Source organism: Galleria mellonella, unplaced genomic scaffold (genome assembly GCF_026898425.1).
Source record: "Galleria mellonella isolate WM207_F2 unplaced genomic scaffold, CSIRO_AGI_GalMel_v1 utg83, whole genome shotgun sequence".
In the NCBI taxonomy this organism is placed as follows: domain Eukaryota; kingdom Metazoa; phylum Arthropoda; class Insecta; order Lepidoptera; family Pyralidae; genus Galleria; species Galleria mellonella.
In genome coordinates this window covers 5,300,391-5,322,435 of record NW_026442162.1, presented here as the reverse complement: position 1 = coordinate 5,322,435, position 22,045 = coordinate 5,300,391, and the positions used below count along the sequence as shown (strand labels likewise).

General features: G+C 37.3%; 1 protein-coding gene across 8 annotated transcripts in view; it reads right to left on the bottom strand.

Moving 5' to 3' along the window:
• Positions 1-22,045, bottom strand: part of LOC113516641 (zinc finger protein ush) — a 291,573-nt gene that overhangs the window by 5,077 nt on the left and 264,451 nt on the right. For all 8 annotated transcript variants that reach the window (XM_052901992.1, XM_026901088.3, XM_052901994.1 and 5 more), the window contains one exon: positions 294-2,188. In XM_052901992.1, coding sequence (XP_052757952.1) covers positions 294-2,153 — 1,860 coding nt within the window. In that variant the 5' untranslated portion in view covers positions 2,154-2,188. The remainder of the gene's footprint in view (positions 1-293; positions 2,189-22,045) is intronic.

Genomic DNA, 22,045 nt, shown 5'->3' with positions numbered 1-22,045 from the left:
CCTAGTATTGTATTGGATTGTCTGCAGTTATATTCTTTATCCGACTGGTTCTCATTTAGTTTTATTTCTTTTTGTACGAAATGTTACGCAATATCTTCGTTAATTGTGAACTCATTTTCATTAGGTACAAAAGCGTTTAATTTCAAAACGTTTCTGTTTGAGTGTTATACTTTAACCACAATGGTCTGTATGCTGCAGTTTCACCCACAGAATATAATATAGCCTATATTACCGAAGCATGGTGTACGAATGATAATAAGTTTATAGAATCTGTTTAGTAGATAGTAACTCACCTGTAAATCAGCTGGTTTTTTATTATTGAAATGCATGCGAATATGTGTCCGCATTCCACGAAGAGTGTTCCCTCTATATCGACAAATGGTGCAGCGGAATGCTTTTACACCAGCATGGGCCTCCATGTGACGCTGGGCTGCAGCAGCAGTAGGCGATACCACATCACAGCAAGGACATTTCCATCCGCCTTCGGTCACCGAAGCAGGTCTCGGCACTTCAGGAACGCTTCGAGGTGACCTAGTTTCTCTTTTAGGACAATAATAAGACTGATGCGTCGTCAAATTATCTAGCGAGCTAAAGTGTATTCCACATGCTAAGCAGATCAGTTGGCGATACTGGGGCGGTGGGCCAGGCTCTGGCGGTGCAGGACTCGATCTTTCTTCTCCACCGCCAGAGGAACAGTAATGCCGTTTATGTATACGATAATTTTCATATTTGCAAAACACTATATTACATTCTTTGCACTTAGACACTCCCTGTTTGACTATAACTTGCGGTGAGGCGGTTGTCACGGGCAGATCACTCGCCAGCCGCAGTGCTAACGCTGGTAAAATTGGTGCTGTTACTGTAGGCGTGAACTTTTCTTCCACAGGTGAGGGTACATTTAGAGGTTTTGGAGTAGGGTCCCTGGAATTCCGCCGTCGTCTTTTTGGTGAACTCTCTAGACTTGGTGACGATGATCGTCTAGATGGTGATGGTGTTCTCGGAGATCCTGGTAGTGATGGAGCACAAACAATTTGTTCAGGAGTAGCTGACCGTATTCTATTTTCCTTTTCATGTTCATCAGTTGTCACGGATTCAGGAGAACGGCGTACGCTAAGATCTAAAGGAGTGGCGCCATCTCTTGATGGTTCACGCGGTCTATTAGCAGATTTTAATACTTCATTTTCTTTGCCGTCTGCATTTATATTTGATAACGCTCGACTTAGCGGTTGAAATGTTCCATTTGGCAATAGGAAGCACGGTGTATCAGGATCAGGTAAAGTCGCTCCAGGAAGTGTGCTTGCACTTCGTAATAATGAATACGGAACTATCAGAATAGGATTAGTAGGTAAAGCAAGTGCATATTGATTTTGAGCTGGCGGTGTAGCGCCAGGAGAAGGAGGTGTGGACCCTGATGTGGCTGACCCACCTCTCGTCATTGCCAAAGCTTGTTTGACTACTTGTCTAGTGCTACAGTAATGAGCTTTATGAGCTCGATATGTTTTAATGGAACTAAAGCGTATATCGCAGTCTGCACAGTAACGATCCTGTACCGGTGGACCTTCAGTACTTTCTCCATTTAAAGTTGGTGTTGGTACTGGCGTCCCGCTGCTAACGGGGGATGAAGATGAATGCATCCGCATATGGCGATTGAGGCTGACTTTTTTATCAGCACTGTATGAGCAGTATGTACAGGCATATAATTTAGCGCCTGGTGGTCGTGGTGTCTTTGCATCGCTACTCGATTCATCTGCGGCTGGGTCAGTAGACCCCTCAGTTCCTTCAACTGGTTTAGGTCTTCTATTGGAACAGTAATGTTCCTGATGCGCTTGTAAAGTGCTCAGAGAAGAATACCGTATGCCGCATGGTTTGCATATATATCCAGGAGCAGCAGTAGGAAATAATGCTGGAAAATTTGCTGTTAAAGCGAGGTAGTCTCTCGCTTGCGGTGCAGGTGGTGGTGGAGGTGATGGCGAAGGTGGTTCACGTTTCAAGGGTGCTGCTTGGGGTGCAAGCGCTGGATCTGTAGCAAGGCTGGTGTTAAGACGCAGACGTGGCGGTGAGGCTGCAGGGGAGCCGCCTGAAGCTGGCGAGGCACCCCCACTGGATGCTGCTCTTTCGCCTCCTGAGCTCGGTGTACGAGGTTCTCCCGGCATTGCCTCGCTCTCGTTTCCCCATTCCTCGTCCTCACCTGAAATGAAAATAATGATTTATTAATGGAACGTACTAATAAAAATAATTAGATACGCAAAGTAAAAGAAAAAGGACCAAAACTAATATCAGGTCCTATTAGTGTTCTTAATAGCAATGCGATGCTAAGTTGGCATGAGTTTCTCGCGATAGTCGTCACTCGTCACGTTTCGCTCGCTATCTGTTGACGTCAGTCAGATCCAGCCTCTGCAAGTCGAGGCATACATTAGCGCTCCTAATTGAGACGTGCTCGAGCTATGTAAATGTCGCCGCGTGGGTGGGGCATAGGCGATCGACTTCATAAAATGCGGATAAGTAAATTTGTTGCTACATTTTGAGGGATTCTCATGATCCGTCAATACGAACCGGTTGTAACAATACTCGTCCATCAATATCGCAAGCGTGAGCCGGCCTGAGGCCAAACAGAACAAAAACTTAACGGGCCCTTCATGTAATTGGATCTGATTTCCAGAAAACGTTCGCTCACCTTCCTTTTTGAGCGACAACGATCTCGAGCCAGCGAGGAATTAACCTATCTTTCGCGTTGCGATCTCGACTCAAAACGCCAATTAATGAGAGGCTCAACTTCATTCTCCTGGCCCTGTGAAGATCATTATATGGGCACGACAGCGAGATGGACGCGACGATTGGTGCCCGCGCGCAGACCGCCATCTCGCGGTAACGAATACGACTTAAATTGGATTGCGTTCGGGTCACGCTATCCTAGTGCCCGCACCACGTGATTGGTCATTACGATGCAGTGGTGACGTGCGATTGGTCAGGCTAATGTGGTTTTATCTCCCAACTTAATGTTAGCGTCATACCGAGTCCGGTTTATCGTCGTTCGTTAGAGTACCAGCTACTGTTTTCGCTAAATAAGTTATAAGCTTGTGATTGTTGGCCGGCAAAAAGGTTGAACGCGCAATCAGATAGATGGCGTGACTTGGTGTCGTTTATGCGGCGTTCGCGAAACTGAACGTCGATTCGTTAAATGATATTCATCTGTACCCTTTTTGTTTGTCTTTATAAACATGTCAAATAATGGCGATTTTACACAACAGCGCAGAATTGCAATTCATATTCTTGTTTTGTGTAGGTACCTCGTCAGTGCCCGCATTGTCTTGACTAGAAATTTGCAGAGATACACTTGTTGCATCGTTATATTCGCTTTGAATGTAAAAGGAGTATTCATGAATTAAGGTATACTCAACAATTTGTATAGCTAATTACGTCATCCTTGTTAAATTGGAATGAAAATTTACTTTAATGGAAATACATACATAAATTTACATATATTATTGTGTTAATCTTTAAGTGGTATAAATACAAAAGTAAATAAAATAGACATAGAGCTACACAATCTGTACTTTCATTGGACAATAGTGTATACGTGAGCGAGTTATATAAAAACGCCATTAAAATACCATTCAGTAGAATCAATAACACGACGGACAAGCGTCAAACACGTGCCTACACACTCGGAGGAAAAACAAAGCGGCCATCTTGTTTGACGGTTATCATATGGAAGATCGGGGCCCAATTAAAATAGTCGTGCATCGGTCGCGTCACAATCGCTCCGATATGCATCTTTGGCTGTGACGCCCGTGAGCGATCACCTAGTACTCATTGCTCCTACCGTGGCGCACGATCTCGATTGATCACTCCTTCTCGATCTCTCATCATAGATATTATCTTATTTTTGTCTGGAAAATGTAATTGTATTTATTTTAGTCGGTGAAGGTGAAAAACTAAATATTTTACTGATAATTTTGATTTCACTAATTATGAAAAAATGGAAGAACAAAAATAATCAATCAAATGGTAATGAATTAAACGTAAAACGTTAGTTGATCGATGGAATTAGATATTGAAGTAATGTGTGTATGACAGTTTTATTTTCTTTTTTATTGGCTATTCACCCCAATATTAAGGTAATTTGCCAAAAACAAAACTGGGAAACGATATTATAATAATAAAAATATCTATCAGACGCGAATTTGGAAAAGCTAAGGATTAGGTCTAAGGTATTTATAGGATATGTAGGCTAGAATATGTACATATGAGATATAATAGTTATTGTGACGTATTATTAAATAATCATGTAACATAGAACGTTCATAACGAAGAAATGCAATTATTAAAATTAACTGTCAAATTTCAAAAACATTTTAACCTTTTTAATTTTTTTTTATTGATTATTTAAAAAAGGCCCTGCTAGCGAACTGAAATTATAATCATGCAATAATATTCTTATAAAGCTGTCATTGAAAATTTGGATTTTATTGGCCAAAAATGTATTTAAAAAATTCTGAAGCGAAAATATGAAAAATTCTGAAGTATTCTATGATTCGCGCTTTAGTTCGGTAGCAGAGCATTTTTTTAAATATGCAATCGGAAATATTGAAAAATGTTAAATAGTTTTTAAAAATTGACAAATAAATGCAGTGTTGCCACACTTCGAACTAAGAATGGAAAATAAGTAACCAATTTAAATAATAGTCTTTTAGGCATGTATGTTCGATAGAATAAGTTCCACCAATGTACCTTTCCATTCCTGTTAGATGAACTGTTGCATTACTGTATATTGTTTAAATAATTAATTATTTTATTTTATTGTTATTATATTTATTTGCTTTTGGCCACAACAGAATATCAGTGCTTTGCTCTTTTGAGGGCAAAGCAATAAACTGAGTTGTGACCATTTTGTGTTAGCACAAGTACGAAAGGAAATTATGTATTTCTCTTTTTGTATATGTATTATTCTTTTTCTTTTTGTATCTATTTTTTATGTATGACTATATATATTGTGATGTGTGTGTTATAAGTAATGTAAATCGTAAATCTATCTATTTATGTATAGAATAAATAAATAATGTAGACATATGAAATCAATAGAAAAATCATAGTAGGGGCTATCCAAATGCCAGGTAACCGAGATACGCCTTGAAATAAGGCGATTGTCTGATATGTATGGTTGAAATAAAAAATGAATTCGCTCATTGAATAATAAAACATAATTGGTAGGTACCTAACCTACCTTGTTTATGTAGCATATCTCGTTGATTGTTATTTATCATGCTTTTAAATTTTAATTAAAGTTTATTTGCGAAGTTACTTTAAATATATACTTAATTAAGTAGGTAGTAAGTACAAATACAAGTCTACACCAGATTCATAGACAATAGGCATATATAGATAGATTTCGGATATTGATTCGATATCTATATATTAGGTTCCTCTTGACATTGATAATGGAAAAAAGGTCAACACCCATTTTGATATCGCCCATATCGGTCGGATATCTATTTTCGAATGTCAAAAGACTGTTATCTATTTTTTTTTTGATAACAGATTTCTATAAACATATATAGATATTATTATATATTTCCCACCCCTAATAGGCAACGGGCGGGGGGAAAGGGATTGTTAGTAATGGAGACTGAGAATCCCATTGCTAGCAATATACCCAACCAGGTCGATCTCCTCGCGGTTCTCCCTGGAAACTATCATGGTTAATTCCTTATGAATTCACCCTTAACTGGTGCCCCGGCAGTGTATCCCGTTAGCGCAAGCGGGGTTATCATTCCATTTTCACCCATAAAAAAAAATAGACAAAGGGCAGGCAAAATAAAATTCACTAAAAATATACTTAGACCTTTTACGTAAAAGGGGTCTACCACTTATTCGGAGTGAAATTTCAGTGGTATTAATAATATAATATCAGCAGATGTCAAAATAATATTTTTTAGAAATTTTGTCTGTCTGTATGTACGTTTGTTTTGGCATCACGCAAAACCTGTGGCACCAAATTGGATGCGGTTTTTACAGTTGAGCTACTTAACTTATAAGCTGGTTTATGTTGTATTCTGATATTCCATCCAAAAATTACCTACTTTAATGGTTTAATATTTTTGAATTCCACGCGTACGAAGTAGCGGGCAATAAGCTAGTTTTTTTTATGTAAGTTAAAATGGCAAACAAGCTGACAGCTCACCTGATGGAAAGTGATAACCGTCGCTTATAGACATGAGCAGTGCCATGGACATAACATATTTACGCGCATAATGTATCTTCACGTATCTATAATTATTTATTTAATAAATAAAATGAATTTATACGCAATAAAAAGATGCAAAATTTATAAAATAAATATAGAAGTTTATAACTTCTATATTTATTTTGTTTTATAAATTTTGTATCTTTTTAGTTTTAGGAATCACTCATAACTATTTTTCACGCAAAAATGTATGAAAAAGTTGACCGCTTTTTTCGATGCATTACCAAAGAGACACTCTATCTAAATTATCTAAGCTTGAGGCATATAATCTAAGCGTTATAGGTGCAGAGTTACTTTTTTTGGATGAGAATGGAATGATAACCCCGCCTGTGCTATCGGCATACGCTGACTGGGCACCATTGTAGGATAAAAGATAAGGACGAAAGCAGGTCCGTTGGCCCATGGTGACGAATGCAGTAGGAATTAACCACCATGGTTTCTGGGGGGGACCGTATGGAGATGGACTTGATAAGGCGTATGACTAGAAAAGGGGCCAACTCTCCATTACTAACATCCCCTCCCCCCCCCCCCGGGTATTTTTTCTGTTTTAATACAATGAGACGATTTAAACGAAGTATAGATATAGTTATTGCGTAGGTTGTTACAAATTAGCTCGTTACAGGGTTAATTGCTGTAGAAATAAATGTAAATGCTCCATTAGCTTTGATTCGAGTTATCGAGCATTTATTATGTACCGAGCATTTAGTATGTATAATTATGGACCGGCATTTGCGGAATGTCTAGATTCTCTTAAACCGGATTAAGGTCAAATTAATTATTGGGCATTAAAAATTAGATATGAAGATCAACACTTGAAATTGTAATATTATTTTATGTTATTAAAATAAAACAAAAAAAAAAAACTGTTAACTGACACGTATTTTTGTTTACAAATCAAACATTCAGTGTTGCTAGTAACAATAGTTTTATTTTATCTGTGCTAGTAAATATTTCCGTATTTACGTAAACATACTGTTTTATTACGAAAAATCAAAAATTGACCAAAATAATGCCGCGTCAAAGGTGTTTTGAAATTTTGCCGACCATATTAGTAGTTATCGTGGCAGCTACAAGTTTACCATCACTTCAACAACCATCAAAGCAGCCCGACCAGCATATACCGATAGTGCAGGCGGGGTTGTCATTCAATTATCATTCATAAATAATAATTAAAACTTTTGTTCCAAAAAAAAAAAAAACCGGCTTAAATTGTAACAAAACCAGTTATTATGATTTAATAACTAAACTACTGAACCGATATTAATAAAATTTCTATAAGACCAATCTGTAAGTATATCCTTTCACATAAAAGGAGAATTGTTCCAAATCGGTTTACAACTGGCGGAGTTATGAGGTAGCAAACATTAAAAAGTAGAATCGAATTGAGAACTTCTTTTTTTAAGTCGGTTAAAAAATCCACCACTGCCGTGTTAGTCGTAAATTTAAATTGACAAAGGTTTTCGTATCGACTAGAACTCTCGACCTTGAAGATCAATAAGTCGGTGAAGTGTATTACTGGACCATGGCACTTACATCGTTAAATACTTTGTAATTATTAGTACGTAATACACAATACTACTTTAGGCTTGTAACCTTCTTGTTTTATTCAACAAGTTTGACCTCATACGTAGAATCCTAGTTAAACTGGCAACTATGTATGTTTACTACCATATTCAACTATCTCTTAAAACAACTTTATCTTTACAACATATGAAAAATAATCTATACACTGTCAACTTAACGTCACTGCACTATGGCCGCCATTAGTGCAGTGTTGCTAGTTCAGAAATAAAAAAAAATACCGTTGAAGATATAAGTACACAAATACAAAGAGTTGAGTGACAAAGACGACGTCGATTATCGATGTGGGCATCTTGATTTATTTAAGTTTGTTCTGGTATAGAGTTTTGTTCATCTATCATACGTTTCGACGACACTACTAGAGGTTAAATGTGTGGGAATTACCCATGCGATTATCATCTCTTTCTCATGGCAACACAGGCTATTATACCTTGAACTTCACAACTCATGATATATAAGCATTGAAACTTTTTATCCGTGACAATATCGTAAAGGTGTTTAATAGAAGGCAATGTTGACTCGGTTTGACTTCTACAATTGTTCTATAAATGTCATGACTAATATTAAGTAGCGTCATTAAGGGAGGGAAGGTCGAAAGGAGCGGAACAAATTAAAACAATAGGCTACAAGCCACTCCACAATATAGGATTGTAAAAATATTACTGTGCTAAGTAATTATGACGGTATTTTGTAAGCTCTATATAAATATGAATATATAAATATATAACAAGTTGAATATATAATATATAACATTCCATTTTATAGTATTATGTTTTTTTTATTCAGTTTCGTTTTTTAAATATCGATTAATCCCGTTAATTATTTTATAAATATATTTAAAAGTATACATACATATAATTTGTAAACTACATATTAGGCATTACACAGTACGTTTGTACATGTACCTCTTGAAAGGTATTTTATTAAATAAAACTATTTTATTTTCCAAGTACTCTTTAATATTATAACAGGCTTTAGTAATTTCTTTTAATATTAATTAATAGGACGTTAATGGGTTGTTTATGGGTTGTAAGCAAGATTTTATGAGTCGTTAAAGGACTAGGGGAAGGGGATCGTTTGCGATGGGAACTTGCGGTCCCATTGCTGTACCCGAGTACACTTCATAGATAACACTTCATAATTTCGTCAGTTCTAACAAAAAAAAAAAAATTAAACGAATACAAAACCTTCTTTTTTTGTAGTTGGTTGAAAATGAAGTTTTGATAATCTGAGCTGCAACAATGACAGAATTTATAACATTTCTTTATAATAATATATGAATAATATAAAAAAAAACCAGCCACATATTAAGACGATCTGCAGCAAGTGTCCGCCGGACGAACGTCGTGCGTCACGATCGGACGCGCATTAACATATCGCGGATTCGATTCCGCTATCAAGCAACTCTCTGTGTCTTTGCATACTATTTATTGACTTGTGTTCATTTCTTAAAAAAATATATGACAGACTAGCTTTTTGCTCGTTGTTTCGTGTTCAATACGAACAAAAATATCGTAATGTAAACTATTTCATAATTGTAAAATACTTTTTTGTTTTTCTTTTGTTTCATGGAATGTGTCTTTTGTTCTTCTTTATTACTTCATCGATACATTTTTTTTATACAACTTAGAATGGCAAACAAGCTGACGGCCCACCTGATGGAAAGTGGTAACCGTCGCTTATAGACATGACCAATACCATGGACATAACAGAGTACACTGTTTCCCCCATGACACCCCCCACGTGTTGCCATTCCTGAGGACTCAGATGTTATTCCTCTGTACCCTGTAACTTCACGCCATATCCCACCCATCAAACCGAAACACAGCCATGCAAAATATAACTGTTTAAGGGTAGAAACACGTAACGGACAGAGGTACCCATGCAATCGACATCCATCAGGTGGGCCGTCAGCTTGTTTGCCATTCTAAGTTGTAAAAAAAAAATCACCCATCACTCTAGTTTTCATGCTGCGATTACATCTATAGCACACAGACCTCTGCCTGAACTGTCCAAGATAAAGTTGAATCGAATATATCAGCAGTGGCCGTGTAAAGTACTGTGGACACAGCAAAAACGTTGTTAAGCGTAGTACCACTAGTAACAGGTAGATAACATTTCCTTATGTCCAGTCCACGTCCTGTACAATGAGTCCGTGATGTATAAATCTTGATGTCTCCACGGTTGCGATAACACGACGTACTGTGGTATCGTTACGGTATAAAATAATAATGGATACTACCTTTACAATATAGTTGCTCTCTACCCCGAATGTCAGCTGTTGACTGTCCACTGTTAAACTTTCCCCTTGCAGGGCTTTTGCTAGTAGTTGCTACGCTTGGCAGACGAGTTGGCAAACAATTTTTTTTTTGGGTGAAAATAGTATGGTAACCCCGCCTGCGCTAACGGGATACGCTGGCGGAGTACCAGTAAAGGGTGATAGATGAGAATGAAAACAGGCCAGTTAGCCCATCATGATGAATTCATCAGGAATTAACCATGATAGTTTCCAGGGGGAACCGCAAGGAGGTCGACCTGGTTGGGTATATTGCTGGCAATGGGATTCTCAATCTCCATTACTAACAATTCCTTTCACCCTTTGGTGACCGTTTTAAGATGGACGCTGCTGCTAATCTAGCATTCAATTCCCTTAGTCGTTAAGGCACCCTCGGGACAGACAGGAGTGGCTCATCCTATGTGGGGACCACAACGGCTACTCTTAATCCCTCTTTGTAATTCAAATTTGTTTATTTATATTATTTTTGTTTAATACGTCACGCATGATGGGGCTACCAGACTTCATCCTCATCTATTACCATTCACTGATACCTTGCCGGCGTGTACTGATAGCGCAGGAGTTATCATTCCATTTTCCGGGGGGGGGGGGGGGGGGGCTATTTACAGAATATTAATGATATTATTTATATCAATATAGGTCAGGTCGACCTCCACACTGTCTACCTGGCGTGGTCGTCATCCCACGATCCTCATGGTTATTTCCTGGTGAAATCGTCACAATAGGCCGAAAAAGTGTACGTTACTTTTTTTATACTAGTGACATGGATCACGCAGTGTTTATATGGAAATATCCAGAAGTAGGTAGGAAGGTATCTACGCAATGTGTGAAATCTGAGTTTTTTTATTTGTTCTTATGTTTCATTGTTATTATAGGGTTGCCAAATATAAAAACTAATAGTAAAGTATTAGAAATGAGGGAGGGAGGGAGACTTTGTACAAAAGTTGATTGCTTGGGTACCTCTGTCCCATCCGTGTTTCAACCGTAAAGCAGTTGTGTCTGCGTGGCTGTGTTTCGGTTTGAAGGGTGGGATATGGCGTGAATTTACTGGGTACGGAGGAATAACACCTGAGTCCTCAGGAATGGCAACGCATGGGGCGTATCATGGGCGAAACAGTATACTCTGTTATGTCCATGGTACTGCTCATGTCTATCGGTTACGGTTACCACTTTCCATCAGGTGGGCCGTCAGCTTGTTTGCCATTCTAAGTAGTATAAAAAAAAATGGTAGAACAAAATTAATTGTCGATTGTTTTGTCTGTGTTCATTGATACTCTATACTTTATTTCTTATAACATAACAATAACATTATAATATAAATGACGTCCAATGACAAGTCCTCATCTCGCTTACGCAGGCAAGTCGAGAACTATAAATTTCTTTTTTATACAACTCTGAATGCCAAACAAGCTGACGGCCCACCTGATGGAAAGTGGTAACCATCGCCTATAGACATAAGCAGTATCATGGACATAACAGAGTATACTGTTTCGCCCATGATACCCTCCATGCGTTGCCATTGCTGAGGACTCAGGTGTTATTCCTCTGTACCCTGTAAATTCACGCCATATCCCACCCTTCAAACTGAAACAGCCATGCAAACACAATTGCTTCACGGTTAAAACACAAATGGGACAAAGGTGCCCAAGCAATCGACTTGAAGTAAGGTCTTTAAGTACACTCATACGAATCTTTAGACAGTTCATTAACCTACTTCCCCGTGTCGCGTTAACTAAATATCGTCAAAGCAACCCTTTCTTAACAAACGAGTGCGCGCGTTATCGTTCACTGAGATCTCGGCCTACGAGTATGATTGATGTAAAATGCAAGTTAATATTCATGAGGTGTTACCACATGTGACGACATGGAGTTATGGCTAGATTGTTGATTGGATGTGACATTTCCTGATAGCAAAACTGCACGATGTAGTACGGCAGAGAGAATTTAAATAGTCTAAGTTCAGATCGCAAGCTTCTGTCACTTTTCATTCTGATTATGCAAATCTTCACCAATAAATAGGAATATTATGAAAATATGAGAACGAGCTATGAGAATTGTCGATGATCCCAAGTTGACAAGCGGTATCGATCCCTTAAGTCTTAGGAGAGATTTTGCCTCACTCTGCGTGTTCTACCGCCTGTACAATGGATTGTGCTCAGAGGAATTGTTCAATATGATGCCCACAGCCACTTTCTACCATCATACAGTTCATCCTCATGTCCTACAGCCTCAATGGTCGCGTACTGCGCGGTTTCAGAGATGTTTCCTCCCACGAACATTCAGGTTGTGGAATGAGCTCCCTGCCGAGGTTTTCCCAAGAGACTACAGCATGGGGTTCTTCAAAAGGGGGGTTAAGAGGTTTCTTCAGGGTCGGCAACGCGCGCGTAATACCTCTGGTATTGCAGGTGTTCATAGGCTACGGTAACCACTTACCATCAGGTGGCCGTATGCTTGTTTAGCTAATTATAAGTATTAGTGATGTCATGTGCATTAGTTAAATCTTGTTTTTATTTGTCTTTGACTTTTTGTCTTTAATCTTTTCTTTTTAATTATGAAATTTTCTAGCTGTTGGTTTTTCTTTAATAAAAAATAATAAATAAGAGGGGAGACTTTGTACAAAAGTCGATTGCTTGGGTACATCTGTCCCATTCGTGTTTCAACCGTGAAGCAGTTGTGTTTGCATGACTGTGTTTCGGTTTGAAGGGTGGGATATGGCGAGAATTTACTGGGTACAGAGGAATAACATCTGAGTCCTCAGGAATGGCAACGCATGGGAGGTATCATGGGCGAAACAGTATACTCTGTTATGTCCATGGTACTGCTCATGTCTATAGGCGTCGGTTACCACTTTCCATCAGGTGGGCCGTCAGCTTGTTTGTCATTCTAAGTTGTATAAAAAAAATGTTATAAAAGTAACTTTTTTTTTTACCACAAAGGTGACAAACAAGCATATAGATGGTAAACGGTCAGTGTAGCCTATGGTCGCTTGTAACACTAGGGGTGTCAAGTGCGCGTTGTCGACCCTGAAGATACTACTTAATAGGTATAGTAATAGGTATTTATAAGGATTTTCGAAAATGTACTTTTTGAAGAATCCCATACTGTAGTAGGAACTGTTAAAATATAATTTCCGATTTTAATTTAATAAATACGGTATATATATATATATATATATATATATATATATATATATATATATATATATATATATATATATATATATATATATATATATTAACCGCTACACCACTGTGGTCATCAAACACCGCATCCAAACCGTTTCTAAGCTCCACGGTCCATCTACGGTAATCTACAATAGTGCGTATAATACGTGTAATAAATGAAAAAACACACTACACACATGAGATCGGCCGAGATAACGCCACGAGGGATATTAAAACAGTTTTTCATGTAGTAACTTTTCTTACCTAAATACATAATGACTATTTCGGTATTAATCTTCTCGTATAAAGGGCCTAATGGTTGCGGAGTTGAAATAATGTACTTTAACGTAATTCGTTAGTTCTAATCGACTTTAAAAAATAGGTTTTCTATTTCTTTGTTTTTTTTTTTAAACAGATTCTCAAATGGAGGTTCTTTATCTATATGTAGTTATATTAATCATCATCATATCAGGTATCGCTATAACAGAGGGCTGCCAGTAGTTGCCACACTTGGCAGGCGGTTTTACAACCGCAGTGAGGCTTAACCGGTTGGGAACCGCAGTTAGGCTTTGGTAAAGAGAAACGCTGATGCCAATTCCCTAAGCATTAAGTTCTCTTAATCGCCTTTACAACACCTATGGGAAAGGAACGGGTGGCCTAGTGGCCCGGTTCATTCAGCATATCTTTAATTATCCAGTTTCCCTTTGACTGGCATAAGGAACTACCCAGAGCTATCTGTATCCACTGAGTCCTTTTAACATATTTGAGTTCGTCAGACAGTATCTTTTCCATCGATTGTTGATTGTTAAAAGTTTGTAGGTGGTATGAAGCCACTTTAGATTGCTGATCCTTCAGGCTACATTGATTACATTTGTTCTTCTGTATATTTTAATTTTAGACTCTACAACGCATCAATACTCCAAATATAGTGCTCTCTAAAACTCGTTAGGGAATTTGGATCTCTTTCATACAATTAGCAGCTTAACAATTTTTTGATTATAGTTGGCAATACGCGCTGATTAAAAACATATATTGAAACTACGAAGTATTTCGGATGCGAAGATGTATCGATTCGAATTGAAAATCCCATGAATGTATTTATCATAAGTGTAATCAAAAACGGGCACCGAGTCAATCAATCAATGAGTAATTTACTTATTTATTCAACTCTTTTTTTCACCAGAAACATAAAAATATACAACGTTAAACGTAATGAGTTCTATGTGATCCTAATTTCCTTGCAAAGTCAAGAAAGCCTAATGCAAGTTCGTGTATGAATCCTTTTAATTTCCTGAGTTTTGATTCATATATCCTCGTGACATGCAACCTGCAATCGCAGAAACGTGCAAGTGAAGAGAAAAAAAAAGGGAAAATTTCAAAAACCTCTAATACTGATAGGCGCTGGCTCTATTACCGAGCCACGCCGTAACTCAGAAACAAGTAAACACGGCAGTCGAGACATTTGCATAACTATCGAGTTTTTAAATCTATGCAAAACGCGACGATACGCTGCACGGGCTCACGAGTGTGCTCCCCTCCCCCCCACCGCACTTTCAGTAAAAACACCTGCGATTTCATAATACGTCCCCCCATCACCCGACCCACGTGTGCCACTTATAATTAATCGCTTCGGATTGCGGACGACTCGATTCAAATGTAATTTGAATACACTTACGACTTTTTAATTGTCCGAATAGTTACACCAAAATGCTGGACAAAGTGAGCCGCGAAATGACGCCCTGATTAAGCGATAACATCGCCATTTAATAAATAAACAGCTTAAAAGTTGCGTACACGCAGCGCTGGAGGCGTCAAAAGTAGGCGGTACTTATGATGAATAACGTGACGGAATCCGACGTCCAATCGGATCGATCTCGATTTTAATTATACGAATCGAAAACATCGAGACGACTCTAGATCGAATATTAATATGTCGATTGCGGACACGGCGATAGCGACACACGTTCTTTGATTCGTCCGCCATTCGAATTTCGAATGCGTAATTTGATTTGCGGAACTTGCGACATTCCACGAAACCGATGCGAAATGATAATGGTTCTCCGCAAAAGATTGTTGATATTTTATTTATTACCACTGAGAGATATAAGTCAGAATTTATTATACGTTGTAACCATGATCATCCTGATCGAATTATATTTACTAGCATATTAAAGAACAGAAGAAGAAGAGACTCATCATGCGTTATAAATATTTGTACAGAAGAATCGAATATCAAAAATTTCTTTAGATAAAAGATAAAATAGTGATATGACCTATGTCGACTAAATAGCTGATTAATAGAGTATTAAATTTAAATCAACAATTCATTGTTACAATCAAACAATCACGTCAAAATGATCCATTTCCTTTTTGTAGAGCAGCACAATCTCGATAAACGATAGCATCTCGTACGAGCGCGGTACGCCTACGACACGAAAATAATTAACTCAGTTCGCCGTCAAACATCATGTTTAACATCGGCTACTCCCATACCAATTACTACCGACAATCGATCGACTACAGCGCGGACACAAAAACGGGCACCCAGCACTAGCCTGGACTGGTTTGAAAAAAATAAAAAAATATAAAAACGTCGCCTGCTCGGCATGTGAACGTGTTAACGAGTCTTTGATGGATCGAGCTACGATCTAATACGTTGTTCTTACATGTAACAAAATGTGTTACAATTTTCATGAGCGACTACCTTACGGTTTTTATTACTCTTTATTACCATTAACACCCCCTATAACATTACTAGATTGAAGCCGCGGACGAGTACCGAGCGACAATAACTGATCAAGCTGATAGAGGAAAAGAAATCTATTGAATTCATGAATAAATCGCATAAACCTGTCCAACGTTGTTATCAACGCGACGTAATATTTTTTACAGTGGTATCATCATGAATGCATTGCGAGAAAGCTCAGCGGACGAAGGCGACGCGATGATAGTCATTTATTTTTAATAAATTCCCATTTAGCCGTCAATCTGTATCCGCTATCTGAAAAATTGCTAGCGAGAACCGCCAGATGGCGTTGATATGCAAGCTCCACAATATAAATTGTGCGATTACAGAAAACTGCCGAGATAGCGATCAAAATTATTAATCGAAAAGGTAGTGGTACGTCATTAAGTTTATTTTTTTTATAGTTCGGTCTTTTTTTACAAAGTTGACCGATAGCGCTGCGCAAGTACCTATAGAATACAGTCGAGGGATAAAAATCGGATTGTTGCAAATAAAAAAGTGTGGTGTCGTTTCGATTGTGGCGGGCAAGCAGGGAGTTCGAGATTTGAAAATTAGCATTTTTGTCGAATAACTCTACGGCGGTGTCTCGTTGAGCGCCCGATACGAGGGCTGGTCGAAGCGGAGATTTTTCCGTTTTCAACGGAATTAACTTTAATACTTATTATTACAATCCTTCTAAAATTATATTTTAATTGCCACTCTATAATATATTTCTTGATCCTGACAATGTTCCTTGGAGATAACCCGACAATTTAAGGCGATAAATAATTAACGTCCAGAGCTGAGATAACGACTTTATTTTATATATACAACAACGAAATTTGACGCAAAACGTCAAGTATAATTGAAACCAAACTAACTGTATCTATTTGTGTAATACGATCATATCTATTTGAGAATTTATTGATACACGTACTACTCAGTTGGCGAGCAAGATTAACAACATTGTCGCAATTTAAATACTCAAGCATACTTCAAGAGCTAAATGTGAATTAATGCATTACTATCGCAAGAAATCACATCATTATCTCATTCTCATACAAATTGACATGAACAGAGAGGCGAAAACGACAGATTAATATGCGCGTACTTGTAGATAACTATTTTATAGTACCCGCCCATAATAGGCTCGCTTGACAGATTCGTGGAAAATTTGCCATCGACAAACTAGCTAAAGCGAAAACACCGTTCTAAAAAACCGTTGACCCTTTATCTTTTCTGTTCCAGCTCGCGCTCATTGGGCCAGAGCCGAATTTATGTCGTCGAGTAATCCGGGCCCATTTGTATAGATAATTTTTATTATTGCCATCTCTTCGGAGCCGGCCGCAGACGATAACCGCCGAAGGAAAGAGTTCGTAATGACAATTTAAATAAGGAAGATGTATTCCTTTCGGCGGTCGATAAGTTTGAATTTGAATTTAGAAAGAATTTGTGAGAAGAATCCGATGTTTTAAAAATGTAACTAGGGTTGTGCTAGAGTTAGTTTAAGGTGATCACTTATTTTTTATGCTTCATTACTTAATTATTGGATATTCAAAAGTAGATAGTAGATAAGATTACCTACTTAATAACTTAATATTGATATTAAAATAATTACAAATAGTCTAGTAATAATTTTATCCTATTATTATAATAAATACTGAAGTTTGTATCGAATGAATGTTTGTTACGTTTTTACGCAAAAACTATCGAACGGATTTGAATGAAAATTAATACACGAGTAGGTTATATTCTAACTTAACACATAGAATACTTTATATACTGGTTCACGTGGGTCACGTTAAATTTATAACTATACATAAATATCCTTATTCTATAAAAAAATATGAATTTATTTAGGAATATCTATGAAACGTATGCAACAAATACCAATTACTTTAGAGAAGTGTTACGTAAAATGAATAGATATCTACTATTCGAATAGTCTTGTTAGATATGGTTATGATACAAATTACTAGTCTGTAACCCTGTAACAGACAACTATGCGTGTAAACTATTTTTAACATGACCACACGGAGTTTATCTGCCCCCGCTCTTATGTCCGCGTTATCTCGCCCGGTGCATTAGTCTTCGATAATACAACGATAAAACAGATCGGTCGGCGCCACGCTCGATTCAGATTGTAGTTATTCGATTTAAAAGAAAAAGAATCGATGCCCTGAGATAAAGATGTTATGGCTTGTTGTCGTAGTTAAGTGACTTAATTGTAGATTCCAATGTTATGTAGGTAATAAATTTTGTTGAGTTAAAATAGTTTTAAAGTTATTTGTAGGTTGTAGTCTCGGAGGTGAATGATCTTTATAGGTATTTTGTTTATTCACAATGATGATCTCAGAGAATAGTAGGTAAATACCTATTACTTTATATAATATGAACTAACTCATTAAATGGATCACTTCTATTATATTCTGTAACTGTGGTACAAAATGGTCGTTTAATTTCCCTCCAAAATTAAGAGCCCGCATCGCACGTCGTTTTTCATCAACCTCATTTTAGTGGGTTTATTATTTATCGTGTTTTCCTTAAAACATCATTTACAACGTTTTCATTAGGCCGACGCACGTTGAAAGACTGAAAATTTTGTCTATTCGACAAAATAGTGCGATAACTGGTGCGCTAATGACGCCATCAAGGGCGCCATTTTGTTGGTGGCCATTTTGAATTTGTAACGTTTTGTTTGACAAGGCGTGTGAAATAACGTGAAAAGGTTAGGGGGTTTTTGGGTGTAGCTTGAATACTGATGTAGTTTTTGTTCATAGTAACTTAATAACATGAATAGGTTTGAATCTACTATCCTACTTAATAAATACGGGTATTATTAAAATGATCTATGAAACGATTCTTGTTTAAGCTCGAACGATATCACATCTCTTTATGATTTACCGGACAGAAACAATGTGTATTGAACATTCAAAAATAAAAACAACAATAAGATCGCATGAGCTGAAGCCAAAAGCCGAAAGCTGAATACAATCCCTCGAACAGTGGGCCGAAAGCGATCCAGATCTGGCTATCGGGATCTCAGTTTGTTCTCACATCATTACCCGCGCCGACGGCTACAAATTTACATCCAACACAATGGCTATCCACCATCGAGACATCATTAAGGTGATGCCGATAGCGCCAGCGTGGTCGCAACTTAAACGGATTAAGTCACTTTCAAAATTCGTCCAAAAATCGACTCTAGAACAAGGATAATAGAATTATTTTTGTGTGACACTAAATTGGTGTTTACGTGGAAAATGTTGAATATTTGTAATGACAGAACGTCATATAAGTTACAGCGAGACGAGCGATTATAAGCGTAAGAATGATAGTTGTAGGGTTGAATTTAAATTGCTTATACAAGATAATACAAGACTGCTGGAACGGTTTAGGAAAGGATCAGTTTGAGTCGAAGCCCCAGGCTATCGCAGCCATACAATAGAACTTATATTATGGGCGATAGCGGAAAAATTGGTAGTTTTTAGCGATGGTGACACTATGTATCAATTTTCCAGAAGAATATCGATGGCATAAATCAATTTAAAAGGACCCCTACCACTTAATTAGCGCGATATAACTATTTTGAACAGTTTAAATAGGTATAAACTATGGGAGACCAATTGTGGAGCATGTCAGTATTTTGCATACAATACGTGGTTCGTTACGATGCGATTGACGCGCGATCGACGTACGATTTGCGTCGCACTGAGACGCGCCACCGTCGCACTCGTATCGCTCGATCTCTCGCCCGCCCTAATTTGCTCCGTGCCTTATTCAGCAGTTCAGCACCTGTTTGATTGTTGTTTTTTTTTTATCACAAATACTCAAGTGCACTCACTTATATTTAAAGTCATACATTTTGTGCATATATTTAAAGTTATTGTGCATATATTTATATTAATAAATTAACAAAATTTGTCGTTATTATGGTAAATTGGAGGATAAAAGTTATAAGTAATGTCTAAAATCTCATTGTTAGTAATAAACTCTTTCTTTGAGGACCTTATGTCAGAATATCGGTGTTACTTGTCAGACAGTACCTTTGGTAATTTTTTTCTGCACTTAATATAGTATTTTATTTTCTGTGATTTTTTTTTGTGTCCAATAAATGTTTTCTATTCTAATAAGTCGACCTTCACGCGGTTCTCCCGAGATACCGTTGTGATTGTGAAATCGTCATGGTGGGCCAATTAACCTGCTTTCGTTCTAATTAATCATTTATCGAGATTGCTAGTAATGCTGGCTACTATCCATCCCATTGCTAGCAATATACCCTGTCAGATCGACCTCCACGTGGTCCCTCCTAGAAGCCATCATGCTGGATTCCAGGTGTATTTGTCACGATGGGCTGACTGACGTGCCTTTTCATTCTCACCTCTCATCCCTCACTGGTTCCCCGCCAGCGTATACCGATAGTGCAGGCGTAAAAATGTGACGTATTAAGAACAAAACATATCACTAGTAAATGGTATTTACAACTATACCATATTTCTATTTATCTCTATGATGTAACAAAAGGTGATCGAGAGAACAAAACACGATTCACTAGTACAAAAGAAAAAGGCTCGGTTCTGATTTTTTACTTCACATGGGTCCAACGCCTTCAAGATACAGATAGTTATATTCCATAGACACATTCAATCGATATAATTAAACACGAAGAAATTGCTGTAGGTATCATTATTGCGTACAAATAATGAACAGTCCTACACTCAAACAATCGGAACGCTCATTTATATCGCGATCACAACAGAACATTCCGCGATTACTATCGGTACATCACAACGTTCAAAAACAATAACAAGATCGCGATGACGAAAACTCGCCACAAAGGAAACAACCGACAAACGCGCTATTCGAATGCATAGAGATAAGTAAAACATGGCTACCGCGCAAAAATACGAGAGATAACGGCCCGATCGCATCTGTAAACAATGGTAGGGGTATCCACGCTCTCATTAGCTAGCCTTGTCGAGATACGCGCTCGCGGGGTCGGCGAATTGTGCAATTCTGCAGGAATAGACTAAATCGATCGCGGTGATTTGTAATCGATCGATTATGCCGCATTCATTGCCTACACTAAAGTTTAAAAATAGTAATTAATATTTTAATGTTTATTTTTTTTTTTTTATTTGAGAATAGTTTAATGAGATTCAGTATTGTTTTCTATTAAAATCAATTATGGTTTATAAATATACAGGTGTTTTGTTATAGAAAAAAAAAGTCTAGTAAATATAATATAATAAACTTTTTCTCAACAAATCATGAAATAATTACATTTATTTTTGTATATACAGGAATACATTTGGAAATAAACATGCACATCACTACAGGATTCGAACGCGACACGACGTACCTACACGGTTGCAAATCGACTACAAATTTTCTACAAACCGAGCATTCCACACATAAATACCTTAGCACGCGTCCATACGACGAACCAGCGAATAAATCAGCGCGAACGCCGCTTTAATGCACGCTTGCAGTCCTATGTTTGTATTTGAAAATATCTTTATGCATTTAAAAATAAAGTCTATTATTGATCTAGCATATTAGTCTTTGTATTTCACCGTAGTGGTGTAGAAATGTCAAGTATATTTCGCGGGGGCAATTAGGTGCACGTCTTTGTTGAATTAATAGGTAAGAGATATCGAAAGCGAAGACATCGCGCTCTCCAGATAATATATTGATGTATTTTCTTTAGTGATAAATTGATTTATATTCATTACTAGGAACTTATTACATGGGTAGTAAACACGTTATAGAGATATTTTCCCTTAGCATTAACACAAATAAGTTTTCGTACGTTCCTTTGCAATCTAAAATATTTATAAAAAAAACCTGAAGTAAATTTTCGGTGTTAGAAAAAATGGAATTTATTTGTACTTAGTTAAATTTATAGTTTTATTTATTATGCAATTTCAAATCATAAAGCTTCTTTCTTTGAAGAAAATGTGACGACGTCTACCGTTTTGTTGTCAAAAATAGTCTTTTTTTTATTTTTATACAAGAGAATTTCCGTCATAAAT